Raw genomic sequence first — 16,784 nt, 5'->3', positions numbered from 1 at the left:
ATGATGGGTCCATTTACATCCTTTGATGGGATTTACATATAAAGTATAAAATAGTATTTGCCTTTAGAGTCATAGTCATTTTTAAGTAAGTTCATTTCTGACAATATCAAACATCTCTATGGAATTTGAGTGTTCTAAGAAGATCGTACTGCTTTTCAGATCTGCTAAACCGGCTGTGTACCATACCTTTTCATTTCGCATCTTTAAGGTAGTAATTGTGACTTTTTAATATTTTTCTGTATTTGAGTTTTTCCCCTTATAAATCATCTGGGCAGCCATTAACTCTTCCCTCACCTTCAGACCTGCACTGTAAGGTTGCCACCTGTTGAGCTGAAAGAATCTCAACTGCCATATTAAATGGGGAAAGGGCTCTGGCTTCTTTCTAAATATCTGCAGAGAAAGAGACCTCTCATCTGCCATCTCAGACTTCACCTTGAACATTCCCACCCTTCAGTGGTGTATTCAGGGATTTTTCAGAAGCCCTTTGTTCAGTTCTCAAGGTTAAAGGCTGATTTTTTATCAGAGGGTTACAGAATGTGCACAGGCAGTGGGGAAGCTGGCCTACTGCATACGTGTTACGTTTTAGCTTTCCAAATCAACAACAGCATTGAACTAATGTGCCATGTGCCGTAATATTGGACTCTTGTGATGAATAAAACTCCTTTTGTGGACCTTAAGAAGCAATGCCTCATTATTAAAATCTATTCATTCTGGAGAAGTCTAGACTAACAAAATGCCCTCTACACGTTTATGTATTTTCTCAACCGTGTGTTAAGCCACATCACTTTCCTGGCTGCCCTGAATTAATTTATGCTAATTTGAATAACTTATATAAGAGCCTCTTTATAGAATTTTAGATTTTACCCCAGAGATTAGAGGAAGAAAAAGCTGAAAATTCTGGAAATACATGCTGGGGAGATCCTTCCCCAAAGCCTAGGGGTTCTTGTTGGAGGTTAGTTTTAAGAAGGGGTTCGAGCTAATATTTATTAGCCCTAACCTAGTTGTCTACCTCTTTGAATGATACTTTCTTTTTCCTTTTACCAATCACAACATGGGAGAATTTCCTTTTGGAAAAACCCAGAAGTATTTTTTTTTTTTTCTTCTTTTAGTTCGGTACCGGGGATTTAACTCAGGGGTATCCTACCTCTAAGGTACACTCCCAGCCCTTTCATTTTTGTTTGTTTGCTTGTTTTGAAAAAGGATCTAAGTTGCTGAAAGTTTCTCTTAGTTGCTAAAGCTGGCCTCGCCTCTGCAATCCTCCCCTCTCAGCCTCCTAAGTAATAGAATTGCAGGCACGTGTCACAAAGCCTAGGTCCCTGAAGAATTATAAGGATTGATTTAATCAGAGTTATTGACGCCCACTGTCTGTTAGAAAAAGTCAAACCTTAGGGAAAGGTTAAATAAACGGAATAAACATGCAACACACCGAGGCTCTTCAAGAGAAGATTCCAAAGAGGTGTGTGTTTATTCTTACCCTGGACCTTTCTTCTAGTTTTGTCATCATGACAACGGTGGCACTTCGTTGTTCCCAGATCATTCTCCAAAAGTCTCCAAATGTCTCGGGGAGAGATCCCTGTGTTGCAATGTAGGCATTTTGTTTTCTGTAGCCATCTATGTAGTTGGCATTCACATAGTCACTTCCTGGGATGCCTGCAAAACGAGGGGCATTCGTCAATGTGGTGAATGCATCACAAGAGTAAACGGCCCGGATGTGACATAAAGACAATGCTGTATTGCTGTTCCACCTTATGATAGAGGAATTTATACACTGAAGTTGGGATTTTAAGCAAGATTAAAAACAGGTCTTATTAGGACCATCATGTTAAAAATTAAACAAAATTCAAGTTGTTTCATATTACTAATATGACAAGGTAGGTTATCAAAGGAAGAAAAATATTAACAAATAGTCCACAGAATGCCTATTCTCTCACAATTTCTCTGCTTTCTTTGTCGTACAAACAAAATATGTGTAACTGGGTACAGTGGCACATGCCTTTAACCCCAGCTGCTCGGGTGGCTGAGGCAAGAGGACTGTAAATTTGAGGATGGCCTCTGCAACTTTCAAGATCCCATCTCAAAATAAAAATAAAAGGGGGCTGAGGAGGGAGGTAGCATAGTGGTAGAATAGCCCTGGGCTTGATTCCTAATACTGCTTCAAAAATAAAAAAAAATTGTAAAGGATAATAAACAATTTGATCATATTCTTCACTCATGTTCTTTCCCATTTCCATACAAAAGCTAAGTAAGAGGATGCCTGAATCTGAAAATGCAATCTAGGGTGGAAGGTGTCACAACAACAAACAACGCACTGCAGATTTAGCTAACGGGTAACTCATATAAGTTCACTTAACGCTTACAACAACATTATGCAGTAAGTCCTCACATGATCATTCTTTCCCAAAGGTGGAAACAGGTGCATAGATGTTAAAAACTTGGCCCAGTTTCCCTGGTGGTGAAGTCGGGTTCGATCACAGGCATTGTATCTGCTGTGTCTGCACTGCAACCTCTGGAGTCCCTCACTGCTCATTTAAGCCTCACAGGGTTGTTGCAGGTAGACTGTGAGCATCTCCTGGGATTATGGCAATTGACTCTTGATTGGCCATCTCCACTTCTACATTTGTCCTCTCCACTTTATGTTCTAACATGAGAGTGATTTGTAAAAATATTATCTTGGATACTGTTAACTTTTCTCCTTCAAACCCAACCATGCCTCTCCCTTACACTCTACATTAAATCAAACTCTCAACATTGCCTAGAAGGCTTTGCACTTTTTTAGATGCCCCTCATTACACTCACTTTCTGTATGACCTGTTCCTATTCTAGAAGCTACCACTTTGCCATTAGTGCCCCCACATCCTAGAGCACACTCCATCGCCTACCCATCACAAAACTGCTCTAAGCACCCTGGGACCTCAGAACTCCCTATAAAACCCTATATACTGCCATTAAGAGTTATAATAATATCCCCAGTTATGGCATAAATTGCTTATTGTCTGTTTTGGCCACTATGCTAGGTCTCTTTTGTTCATCTTTGCTGTCTCTCCTGACAAAAAGGAGTAACTTGCTCAGGTCCAACATTTAATAAATAGCATAGATGTACTTGAATGCATATATTGACTTAAAGTCTAACTCTTCTTAAACACAATACATTTAAGAAGGATATAAGCAAATTCTAGCTTCTTCCAAGGAGAGTGAGCAGAATAACTAAGGAAATCAAAGCTATTCCACATGAAAAAAGAATAGATATATATGAAAGCAGCAAAGGAAAAGCTAGGAGCTGGGGATGAGAATTGTGAGAGTGTCTGAAGAGAGGTTTAGATTTACTCTGTTGAGACCCAAGTTTCCAGTTGTAAAAGATATAAGTACAGAGAAAGGAAGTTCAGCTCCAAGAAAGTGTTTTCAACTCATCAGAATGAAAAGGGGCTAGGTTTCTTTGGGAGGCCATGAGCTGCCAATCCCTGGAGAGCAACAAGCCCTTCACGGGGACATCAGTGTGTTATGGAAGGAAGTGCTAGAATCCATGTACGGTCCTTTCTTGCCTTGGGAAAATACATGTCCTGGGATTATGGGAAAGTAATTTTTTTTTCTTTATAATAGAACATATGTTCCCAAGCTAAAATTGTTATATTTCACTGATTGCCACTTGCAATTACTTTGAATGCCTTTCTGATTCGTGTTGTAAAACTGATCCTCTCAAGAAAAGTAATGAAAGTCAGATGGAAACTACTGCGCTCTGAGATGAACACATGGATATGGAATACCACCGGCATTAGCTGAAAGGCCTTTTGAGCAAAAACCAAAATACACGGTTGGTTGTAACATTATTCATCAATTATAGCTACTCAAGCAGCAGTTGGGGTTCTGGCAGCCCTTTGTTGATAAATATCTGATTCCTCCCTGACACCAAAAGACTGTAGATTCAAATGACAATTTAAATAAAATCTTCAGGTTACAGCCCTGGGAAGTCCACAGACAGCTCACATGTCTATTGGATTGGATTCTGAGCCAGGAATAAATCCATTTTATAACACAGGAAAAGCCTACTTTTAATATTTTAATTTAACAGTTCACAATAGTAAAACATTGATAAAAAGGATGCTGGCTAAGGGCTTCAGTCAGCTGTCAATATACAGAAAACTTTTTTTTTTCCTATGAAAATTCAGAATGGAGCAATATGGGTAAAAATGACTCACAAAAATACATCAGCTGGGCACTATGCCATTTCCCCCTTTATCAACAAAAACAAATGTGTTTGAAAAATGCCTCTGGGGACTGGGAGGAGATGTGTATGAAACATCCCTAAAGGAAGGGAATATCAGGCCTATCCAATTCTCTTTGTGTAATTTTTTTCATCAGTTATTATGTAATGTATTTTTTGATTTACTGCTCAAGTTTGAGTAATGAGATTTTTTGAAAGGTTGTTACTGAATAATGGTTACACTTCCCAGGAATGAAAACACAAAGATTACTAGTCACGTAGGATCAATACTCTTATCTCCAAATGCTTTAAGAATTTAGGACTTGATAGTTTGAAGAAAATAAAAAAATTAATACTCGGTGGAGCTAATTATTGGGTAAATGTTTACATCCTGAAAATAATACTCAAGTTCCTCCTGCTTTTGACACTTGTCTATAAAGAATACCTAGAAGGTAATCCTCCTCCTGGCAAGTTCCTCTACCCACTGTGGCACAAGGGTAGTTCAGGCAGGTCCTCTCTCACATTCCTTTGCAATGAAGAAATCTGAGAGATGGCTACGTTCTCCAGAAGTTCAAAGATCTACTGACTCCTGTATTCATATACCTCAATATAACAAGTTGTGCAGAAAAGATGAATGAGAAAATATTTTAGGAAGGGCGTTGGCTTGTCCTTCTAAAAATATTAACCCAAGACTGGAAGCTAAACAACAGTCTGTTTCAAGCCAATGAGACTCCAGTTTTCAGTGTGGCACATTTAGAGGGAGTTTTCAATCAATTCTGTGAAAAATCATAATATGCTCACTTTCCAAATGTTTTGGTGCCATAAAATTCTTCCTCAGACTTCATGAAGATGTTTTATCCTGAGAGGCTCATCCATAAAATTCTTTCACTTTTTTGGGGGTGACCTTCTCTAAGTAATGCAGATTTGTGTATTAAATTTTCAAGTCCTTGCTTACCCATAAAATGATTTGCATCTGCTAATGTAACACTAATCAGAGTATAGTCTTAATACAAAAAAAGTGTGTGAGAATTAATTGAATTGCTCCAGGGCTATGATGGATGGAAACTAACTTAAAATATAATACTGAAAAAGATAGAAAAGGAGCATAAATTAGCTGATTACTTTTATTTCTCAGAGTCAAGGAATCCTTCTTCCAATACTCAAGTAACAGTGCTCAGCCTGTGGTTTGTTGCTGTCATTTTGTTTATGTCTCTTGTGTGTTTTTGGTATGGGGAAGAATTTCTAACACAACAGGATCATGACAATGATGTTTGCTTTCTGCTAGTCAGAGAAAGACTCTAAGGACAGAATGGCCCTACTGTAGAAACTGTCTCTTAGAGTCACTTAATTTTATTATCTTTGATCAGGAAGAGCAGCTTAAGTCTGGTGAGGTGGCACACCCCTATAATCCCAGTACTTGGTAGGCTGAGACAAGAGGATTGCAGGTTTGAGGCTATCCTCAGAAACTTAGCAAGACCTTTAGCAATTTAGTGAGACCCTATTCCAAAGTTAAAAAAAAAAAAAAAGGGTTGGGAATGTAGCTCAGAGATAAAATGCCCCTGGGATTCAATTAAAAAGAAGGAGGGGAAGGAAAAGAAGAAGAAAAAAAAAGGGAGGAGTTTAGGCCTAAAACCTGTTTTTCCTAAGAGATTATTACATTTATAAAAATGGGTAGGTTTTCATAATTTCTCATGTATTGTTTCCTATATATCTTCCAATTAATAATAGTCAAGTAAAAGTTCCAACACCGAAAATAATTGTTGATTATTTGCCCTTAGCAATAAATATACTGGGGGTAGACTCTTCTTATACCAATATGACCCATTCCTGTGTTACAGTGTATTCCATCAGTTAATGGACTGTTATTTCTTGTGGCACTTAAAAGCATTGTTTACATGCTTTATACCCAGTCTGTGTTTGGAATAACTAAGCCTGGAGCTATAAGCTCATGCTTTTTAAACTAGCAGGGATGGTGATGAAGGGTTGGAAAAACTGTGTTCCTGTGTTCTTTCAGCACCAGCAGGCCACAACAAACACCTATTCGAGCAGAATCAGATAAGTTTTAGATTATTATTCTTTCTGCTGGCAAATGCTACTTACAGTTTTCAGTAAAACAAAACAAGCCAAAACAAAAAACACACCCAAACAAACCAAACAAAAACAACAAAACCCCCAAAACCTTGGCAGGACAGAACTGGGACTCAACCATTCTCTAAAGGTCTGTAAAACTTTGGAAACTTTACCATGAGTTCAAGGACAATACTCTTTTCTTTTTTCTTTTTTTTTTTGTGGTACTGGGGTTCCTGGAAGCCCTTCTACCTCCGGGCTGCACTCCCAGACCTATTTTATATTTTTGAAACAGGGTCTCTTACGCCAGCGCGGCTGGCTTCGAACCTGCGTGATCCTCCTGTCTCCACCTCCCAAGCGCGGGGATTACAAGCGTGCGCCACCACGCCTGGCCAACAATACTCTTTTTTTCATGTTAGCATAAGATTGAGAGGACAGGACCTCAGATACTGTTTATTCTCTCTCTCTCTCTCTCTCTTTTGGTAGTACTAGGGGTGGAACCCAGGGGCATTCTACCTCCGAGTATAACCCTCAGCCCTACTTTTATTCTTTATTTTGAAACAGGGTCTCACTGAGTTGCAAAGGGTCTCACTAACTACCTGCGGCTATCCGTGAACCATGATCCTCCTGTCTCAGCTTCCCAAATCCTGGGATTAAAAGCGTGCGCCACCACACCAGGCCTCAAGACACTGTTTCTGCCTGTGAATATTAACAGGAGAGGGAATCCTTGGAAAGACAGCAGAACATAAACTGTTCTGTTAGAAAGAATATTTATGATGAGCAATTCATTATTGAAGAAGCTTTAAAATTCTGAAAGCACATTGCAGTGTCAAAGAATATACTACTTGGGCTGTTTTCTCATGGCAGGATTAAAATAAGTATTTTTTTTTTTTTTTAGCCCCTAATTAATTTGACAGGGACTCCCTGTCACTCAAGTTGCTAAGCATAAGTTGTGTGTGTGTGTGTGTGTGTGTGTGTGTGTGTGTGTGTGTGTTTTGAGAGGGAGTTAAGAAGAAATTTGACTTGAAAATATTTCTCTTGTTAAAAGAGTGTTTGCAATCATAAAATGTTTATAATAAAACTATGTAATTTCAATGATTAGATGAAAAAGCAGTACTTTAAAAGAGTTCGTGAATTGTTTTGTCAATGTAAAATTAGGTAATCACAGGAGAAATGTATCACACCATGTAGGGAAAGTCATGTGTGCCATTTAGTTTGGGGACAATACTAAGCACTTGCTAAGAATTCAAAGAAATTATCAAGAAACCAGGACCCTAATCTGGGGCTGCTGGGAGTCTGCTCTTTGACATTTAGCCATTCGACTTGGTCCAGATCTGTGATTGCTTATCTGCTAAATGAGGCATGTTAGACAAACTGATTCCCTCAAGTCATTTTTAGTTCTAAAATAAGATGTCTCTCTGTCGCATTCATAACCCTCTTGGATTTGGAAATTTCTGTGAAGTTATTTTAAGATAAACTGAGATTCTGCATCCCTCAGATTAGGTAGGAACACACTCTGATGCTCTTTCAAGTTGATTTCTCTTATATTTACCTCTGATGTGCTGAGATGCAATTTTTCAGTGAGATTGATATTTCAAAGGTTGATTGGAACCTGGTGGGGAAAAACCTAACAGTATAAAAAACAAGAAGAAGTAGTGATATGAGACTAGTAGGTGGTCTGTGCATGGATTGAGGCCTCCATAGAGGACAGGACATGAGAATGAGTGAAAGCCCAGCTTGCAGGGATGCCAAAGCCATCCTGGCTCCAGTGGGCCAACTCTGGCTGTGCCATGGAGAGGGAGAGAGACATTTTGTGGTGGCTGACTGTGTCTCTTCTTCTACTGTGACTTCAAACCCAGGTACCTTTATATCCTTTAAGTTCAACACATCTTAAATGGAGTGAAGTATGTGTCAAAAGAAACTGCTCTTTGGAAAGTGAGTTTCCTTTGTGTTGTAAGGTAAGACTCTTGACCCAATACAATACAAAAGCTACATTTCTGTTTAGTAACTAATGTCCCCTTCCCTACTCCAGCACACAAATAAACTATAATGACAGTGAATTGTTGGTGAAGACATAGACTACAATTGTTACAACCCATAATGCAGGAGAAATTTACTTGACTGGTATCAGCTGAACCAGAAAATAGAAAAAAAATCAATAATAATTTACAAGTAAATTTATTCAACTCCAGAAGACTAAGGCTTTCTTTCCCATACCCCTGTTCCTCGGCAGCCACCCATGGCTGCATCAGGATTGGTGAAATGCAAGATTTTTCTTTGCAATGCACCAGAGAAAATACCTTTTGTTTCAAAGACTCAGTACCAAGTGTCTCCTGATGGAACTGAAATTTTGGCAAATTACTCTCCACGTTTCCATGGGATGCATAGCAATTTTTTTTTTCCCAAAAAGATACCTGGTAGTAAGGCCCTTTGCAATTAATAAGATCCTGTTTTTAAATAAAAATGAAGGAGGGCTGGGGCGTAGCTGAGAGGCAGAATGCCCCTGGGATCTATTTCCAGTACCACACACTCACACATGTACATGTACCCATGCACGCGCCTAGCTTGGGGGGGGCAGCTCATCATGACAATGAGCTCCCGAGGGAATGGATAACATTCAAATTGTAGGTGAACCCAACCTGAACCTTCTCAATATTCTGGGTCCTCCTCTTTTCTTATTTTTTATACCTCTGCACTACTGAGGTGGCTGGGCTTTGAGGAAAGACACAGGAAAAGAGTTGAGTGATTGAACTATTTTTGAAAATACAGCAGGATTAGATACAATGTTGGGGAATTACAAGCATCTGTCATAGAAGGAACTTTTTTTTTGTTTTGTTTTGTTAGGGAACACTTTGTCCTGAAATATAACAGACCTTGGGTCACAGTCTAAGTTTCAGACACCTCACATAGTTGTGGCCCAGTTAGCCTATACAATAAGTATTGTAGGGCTTCATCTAGTAATGAGATGTCAGAATCAAGTATAGGAAGAGCCTACAAGAGCGGCATCTACGGGAAACACTCAGATCCTGTCTTTTCATCACTAATATCTGAACACCATCATCATAACATCCTTAAACCAGCAATATTTGTGAGAATCAAATGAGTCAATGCATGGGAAATTTCTGAAATGCCATGCGGATTTCATTGCTATGATTGATGTAATAAGCAGAAATTAAATAAACCCACTCATTCCTAAGTACTCTCCTCATAAAAGTAATTGCAAATCTGGAAGGCTCCTTTCCAGCTTCTATATTTAAAAAAATTAACAGAGTGAACAAAATCAATTATTTTACAGCTTCCCAGCAATCTACAACCTGTGCCTGTATTCATTCCATCGACAGAGTCATAGCACAGATGATGTAGATTCCTCTACAGCTTCAGAGTAATGAAGTGTAGGTGCATCAGAATAATCTGCATAAATGTACAATAAAAGTGGAAAGATTCCAATACCTGAACTAGAGGCAATAGAGATAAAAAGAAACCAATTCTAAGTTTGTAAAAATAAACTCATTCCAATTTAGTCTTTGATTAGCTTTCTAAGAAAAAGAGTAAATAAAATAAAAACAATACAACTAGACATCTCTTAAAATTCCCTTTTCTCTTATGGGTTAAGATAGGAGCTGGGAATAGCACATCCCCACCTCACTTGCTTGGCTATGTGGAGGAGAAAGATTCCACTCAAACATCTCTAATTAGATAGTGTTCATGAAGACTGCAAGCACCTGTGAAATTGTTCCAAATTTCCAAGGCTAAATCCAATCTAGCTTGCTACTTAAGACAAATTAAGCTACAAAAATATGTCTGTTCACTGCTTCTCCAAAAGAGAGATGCTTTTATGTGTTAAAAAAAAAATCCTGTGAAATAAAAGGATTAAACTGTGTCACACTTGTAAACAATTAACTTGAAAAGTGAAATACCGAAACTGCAGTAGGAAAACTGCTCTCCTCCTAGATCAATGACTGATGTTCTGAGCCACTCGAGAGAGATGAATTCAGCAAAAACTGGGACGGGATTTGTAAAAAGTCGGCTATTTATCTAAAACAATGAGGTATATGATTTAACAAACTTCCCTCAGCACTTTAAATGGAATTTCAAAAGCAAAATAATAAAACAAACGTCAGGTGCCTACATATCTATCACTAGTGACAAGGAGAAGAGGGAGGAAGCGAAAACCAGTAGGAGGTAAAAGGATATTTGTTGAGGTGATATGGGAAAGTACACAAGGCAGTTATCAGAGGGTTCCTATACTCAGGAAAATAATTTTAGTTCTTTGATGTCAGAGCTTCACATGGAACATTTATGTTCACTATAGTTAATGTCTTATTAGAAAATGTGGGGTACACTGTATTTGTTTACTTTCCAGGGGTATTTTCGTTTCATTTTAATTTAGTGAAAACACATCAGGTTAGTAGATATGGCCTAGTAAAAAAAAAGATAAAGACATTTCATAGCATGGCTTCAATGTGAAACTGGAGAACATGTTAACATGTGCTGACAGTTGCCTTGAATGAATTGGTGTAGACTTACTGAACTCTGTGGAAGAGAAGTTAAGGTACAGTGGAAATGTAGGGCCTAGGCAGCATATTGACAAATGGTGAATCAACGTTACAGTAGAATATCAGTAATTTCAGGTCTTTATTTTTTTAATTAGATTTATCTCGGGGGCGGTGATTTTCTGTGAGCTACTTTCTCATTTTAAAGGTGCTAAATTGCCCATTTCCCAAATAATCAAGTTGTTGTAACATCATTTATATTATTTACACTTGGATTTTTCTGAATTGCTCCTATTATGCAAATCTAACAGTAGATAATATATTCTGAATTTCCATTTAAAAGAACAGATTCTTCACCCTGTTGAAATTTGTAATGTTATTATGGGTCTGGTTTCCATTTATCAAGCACTAATATTTTCTTTTGCTTCACAGAGTACTCCGAATATATGCAGATTTCTCACTTGAATATTGCTACTTTTTTGTAGATCATATACCAAATAAATCCTATCTGAGGATAAAGGGATCTATCTACAGTAGTAATAAAATTCATAATACTAATGACACTAATGATAACTTTAATAGTTTCCAAATAAATAGTTGGCATTTTCCTGGTGCTAGACACTCTTATAATGGTTTTACATACATTTAATCCTAGTAATTCCAAGAGACAGATATAGGTACTGTTAATGCTCTCATTATACAAATGAAGAAACTGAGGCACAGTAACTAATCTAAGCAAGCTCTTTAGAGCTTTAGTAGGAAAGAAATTCTTCAGAAGCATATGGCCCCTCTTAAGAAAGTATTCATCAAAGAAATAAGGTGAGTATATATTTACATTTCAGAACTTTAAATAAATATATGCTTCTAACTCATGAACAGACTGCTATGGTCTGAATGTGTCTCCCCAAATTTATATGTTGAAACATAATTATCAATATGATAGTGTTAAGAGGTGGGATCTTTAGGAAGTGATTGAATTATTAGGGCAGAGTCCTCATGGATGAAATTAAAGTCCTTAGAAGAGTTTGAAGGACTGAGCTTACCACCCCTTTTTCCAACCCTCCCACCACCTAAGGACACAGTGTTCCTCCCCTCTGGAGGACAAAGCAGAAAGACACCATTTCTCTTCTTTTTGTGGTACTGGGTATGAAATCACCTGCATTCTACCTCTGGGATACACCTCCAGATCTATTTTAGTTTTTATTTGGAAACAGGGTCTTGCTAAATTGCTTGAAAGCCTAAGTTGCTGAAGTTGGCTTTGAACCTGTGATCCCCTCCTGTCTCAGCCTCGCAAAAACTGGGAAGGACACCATTTTTGAAACACAGAGACTAGGCCCTTAACAGACATCAAAACTGCTAGCACTCTAGAACTTTCATCTCAGACTTTCCAGACCCCAAAAATATGAGAAATAAATTTCTGTGTTTTTTTTCCTTGTACTCCAGATTGAACCCAGGGACCTTCTAAGTCTGAGCCAAATCCCTAGTCCTTTTTATTTTGAAACAGGGTGCTGATAAATTGCTGAGAGTCTTGCTAAATTGCAGAGGCTTATCTTGAACTGTAATCTTCCTGTCTCTGTCTCCCAAGTACTGGGATTACGGGTGCATACTACCATGCTGGGCTCTATTGTTTATGCATTATTCAGTCTAGGTAAGTTCATTAGAGCAGAATAAAAAGATGAAGACACAGAATCATATTTTACTATTATTGTTATTCTTTTTTGGTGGTACTGGGGTTCCTGGAAACCCTTCTACATCCGGGCTACACTCCCAGACCTATTTTTTATACTTTTAAACCTGGAAACAGGGTCTCTTAAGACAGCGCGGCTGGCTTCGAACCTGAGCGATCCTCCTGTCTCCGCCTCCCAAGCGCGGGGATTACAAGTGTGTGCCACCATGCCCAGCTTACTATTATTTTTTTTAAAAACTCAAGACTAATATGCACTAAGATTAAAGAATGCATATAACCTGTTATATCTTATTGTTGCCATTTCTGATTCTCATAGATGAGACTATGTAGTCAAGAGAGTCACACATCAGCCAATAACCTCGTTTAGAATAAAACTAGAATTAAGTGTGTGTGTGTGTGTGTGTGTGTGTGTTTTCTTTGAAAGAGCTAATTCCTTAATGTTTGTGGTTTAACATTTATCTACTTATATAATCTTTTGATCTCAGGATTTAGTACAAACACTTAGGATTTTAGGGATGGCTAGAAAGGTTGAACATATCCTAGGAAACAGAACAGAAGACACTGAACCAGGGATTTCTAAACTGGAGAATGAACGTGCATAGACTTGAGTGGCACAAACATTCCTTGAAATAAGTGTGAAAATAAGTGTGGGTGTCCTTTATTTTCAAGTGGAATTTGAAATATTCATCTAATTCATTAAGGATCCAGCTCTTTCAAGCAGTTACTATCAGCCACATCAAGTGGTAAGAAAAGCTCAATTTAGCTGTAGAACCGGGACTTGGTTTCCAATCTCCTATCTTATTATTAAGAATTCCTCCCAATATGCTGCAAAAAAGTAATATTGAACAAACAAAAAGACCCCACCGGAGAAGCATTTATGTATCTATTCTTTGGAGAAATTTACTTTGAGTGAAGTCTAAAAGCACAACTGAAGCCAGCCGTGGTGGCTCATGCATGTAATCCCAGGACTTGGCAGGCTGAGACAGGAGGATCGCAAATTCAAGGTCAGCATTATCAACTTAGGGAGGCCCTAGTTCAAAATAAAGAATAAAAAGTAGGACTGAGGTTATAGCTCAGAAATAGAATGCCACTGAGTTGAATCCCCAGTACTGTAATAAACAAACAAACAAACAAACAAACAACTGAAAAGCCTCTAGTTCTATGATTTCTATATTTGTTTCAAAATGTTATATTTCAAAATTTCTGGACATTCATTCTAGCCAAAAAGGCATGGATTTTTAATTAGGTGTGACGTGCATAGGCATAGCCATCAGTACTTTAAAAGCAGGCATCCACCTGAATGATCTACTAGGGGTAGCATTGAATCCAGCTGACATATATATGTATATATATATATATATATATATATATATATGTCACACATATATATATGTGTTTGTGTGTGTGTGTGTGTGTGTGTGTGTGTGTGTGTGTGTGTTGGCATTTTGGTCTGCGAATTACTAGCTATCAATTATAGGAAAAGCATCTGCCTGTTTTTTTTTTAATGTTCTAGTTTCCTCATTTGTGAATTCAGATGTTAATTACTAGCTTTTAAAGTTGTTTTGAACAGTATAGGAAATACACATAAAATCCATGACATAGTGTTCACCATATAATAGATACCCAGATTACGATGTCTATTAGAAGTTATCTTTGTTCTTGGATTGAAAAGTAGCATTTTTATTTTGCTTTATATTTAGACTTGGCCAAAAGCTTAAAAAAAATCCATGCCAATATGGCTTTTCAAGCAAAATGTTAATTATAATCCTACTAATGAAAATACAGCCCTGGCAGCAGAAAGATTAATTATATTTTAGAACAAAAACTTTTTTTTTAATCCAAGACTTCAATAATTAATTTTTGCTAGTTACGAGGCATTACAATAAATAACCGGCCACTAGTTGATATCTCTGGGTTTATAAGGAGTTGAATAATTATAATAAAAACCAGTTGAGGTAAGTAAACCTTCAGGCAAATCAGTTAGGTATAAATGAACCTGACCTTACTTCAGCAATGTCATGATGCTGATAAATTTGGATCACTGATGTGTCCCCATATTATTTCAGGTCAGTTAAATGATAAAACAGGAAATGAAATCACACAATGTAATATTTGTATTATCCATAAAGCTAATGCCAAATGACAAGATGGATATTTAGGTGAAGAGAAAAGGCTGAGCTTATGGATGTGTATTAAGTGACGTAGGCAGAGTCATATTCCCTGTGGGCTGGAAAGCATAGCTCATGATGTGTGTCAGCAGATGTCCTGGTGGAAGAATCAGAAGCGCTGGTTTCTAATTTGGACTACATCATTTCTAGATGGGGTAATTCTTTGCGCTTCAGTTTTCTCATCTCTAATGGATAGCTATGTATCAAGTAAAATATTTGTACTACCATTTCATTAGACTTCTGTGCTCAGTAAGTAAAATAACTGATGGAAACTATATAGCTCTTTGAAGTCAGGAATGAAAGAGATATTGAAAAAATTCATACTCATATAAGTCGAGGTTTTCTAGTTAGTGACAGAGGTATTCCCCAAACTCAGATTTCCTTTTTCTTCATCTTTTCATTTGTCCATTTTTCTTTCCCTGCTTTAATAAAAATCTACTTTCTATATCCCTTTGAATTGTATATTATATGCATATTATTATATATGGCTTTTATGCACACATGTATTAGCTTCCATTTGGTTTTTATCTGAAAATATTTATCTTAAATTATTAAGAGAACGCCTATTACCTTTCCTATTTCAAATAACTGTTTTATCTTAAGAACTGCCTACAAATGGAGGGTATCCTAATGGTAATTGGATCTGTCAAAAATGTAATTATGTTTCTACAATGATTACTCTGTAATTCAACAATTTAAAGCCTTTTGTATTTAGGGCTGTCTTGAATTCATTTTGCATTTTTTTCCTCAGCATAAAATGAGTGTGATTTGGTAACATGTCATGAAGTGCCACTACTTTCAAGTTTAATAAGCATGGTGGTGTCCACACATAATTCCTAATTCTTTTAATTTTTCTCCCTGTCATCTTCTCAATAGAAGCAAGATAAAACTTTGCTCTATTAAGCAAAGATAAAGACAACATGAATCATCGTGGCCATTTCTAGCTTTTTTGTCCAATATCTGTCAGATCCTTCTACAAAGTAATATAAAGAAACTGGCTACCTCCATCGGGATAATTACATAAATGCTCAAGTTAAAACCTTCAATCAGCTGGGCATGGTGACACATGCCTGTAATTCCAGTACATGGGAGGCTGAGATAGGAGGATCACAGGTTTGAGGACAACCTCAGCAGGTAGTGAGAGACTCAACAATCTAGTGACACCCTGTTTCAAAATAAAAATGGGCTTGGAATATAACTCAGAGGTAGAATACCTCTTGGTTCTATCCTCAGTACTAAAAACAAAACAAAACAAAAACAAAAACAAAAGCAAAGATAAGACAAAAAAAGCGTCCAAATCTTCAATCGTTCATTTAAGTCAGTGACACAAGTAGAACTCAAAACAAACACATTAATTTTTATGAACTGCACATGAAGTCACTTAATATTTGAATAATCTAAAAAATCTGGCCCTTTGTTAGCAACGTTGCCTGTCACAGAAGCCTCAGGTTGTGTTTGTGTGGTGCTGGTTGCCAGCACTCTCCACAGTGACTGAAAGAGAGAGTGACTGTCTGGTCCCTTAAGTACCTGCTGGTTAGGGCTTATTCTAAGACAAAATGCTGTTCATGGCGGTAATCTAGATTTAAGCTTTGTGTATATCCCATAAGTTGCAGTCAAATGTTCTAACCTTTTGCGTAACACTTAAAATTGAAAGACTTTTGGTTTCTAGGTCAGCTTGAGATTTAGGATGTATTTGTGTGCACAGAGCTATAGAAAGGCAGGTTCTAGTCTGATTCAAGGGCTTTGGCTCCTAGACTCTAAAAACCAGCATATGAATAAAATGAGGATTAACTTTCTATCATAAAACAGACACAAGGAGGGTATTCGATTTTTTCTTTTTTTTTGGTTCCCTCAATACACTGAACTGTTCAGAAGTAGAAAATAACAGGTTAAGGGAAACAATGAAAGAAAAGTGGCAAAGTGACAAAAGAACAGGGAAGCTGTGGTATTGCGCAACCTAATTCTGAGTGGGAAAAACCCAGCAAAGGCTCACTGGCAAGCTCTCCAGGCAAGATCAGGCCACATCCATTCTCATCTTATATTCAGGTGTTTCTGTAACTTTCCTTACTTTGCTAATGAAAAACGAGTACTCATCTTTGACACGGTTTTGTTTCTTATATACTATGAAAATGATTTTAAAAGAAGAAATGATCAGTTTACACTATTTTACC

General features: G+C 37.4%; 1 protein-coding gene across 10 annotated transcripts in view; it reads right to left on the bottom strand.

Annotated features, from left to right (window-relative positions):
* The window catches only part of PTPRD (protein tyrosine phosphatase receptor type D), a gene marked incomplete at both ends in the record, with an annotated part of 415,865 nt that overhangs the window by 61,181 nt on the left and 337,900 nt on the right, over positions 1 to 16,784 (bottom strand). For all 10 annotated transcript variants that reach the window (XM_080708743.1, XM_080708735.1, XM_080708734.1 and 7 more), the window contains one exon: positions 1,475 to 1,650. In XM_080708743.1, the coding sequence (XP_080564869.1) occupies positions 1,475 to 1,650 (176 nt within the window). The remainder of the gene's footprint in view (positions 1 to 1,474; positions 1,651 to 16,784) is intronic.

Source organism: Muscardinus avellanarius, assembly GCF_963383645.1.
Source record: "Muscardinus avellanarius genome assembly, chromosome: 13".
Taxonomy (NCBI): domain Eukaryota; kingdom Metazoa; phylum Chordata; class Mammalia; order Rodentia; family Gliridae; genus Muscardinus; species Muscardinus avellanarius.
The sequence above is the reverse complement of the archived record's forward strand: the minus strand, read 5'-3'. Positions and strand labels throughout refer to the sequence as shown.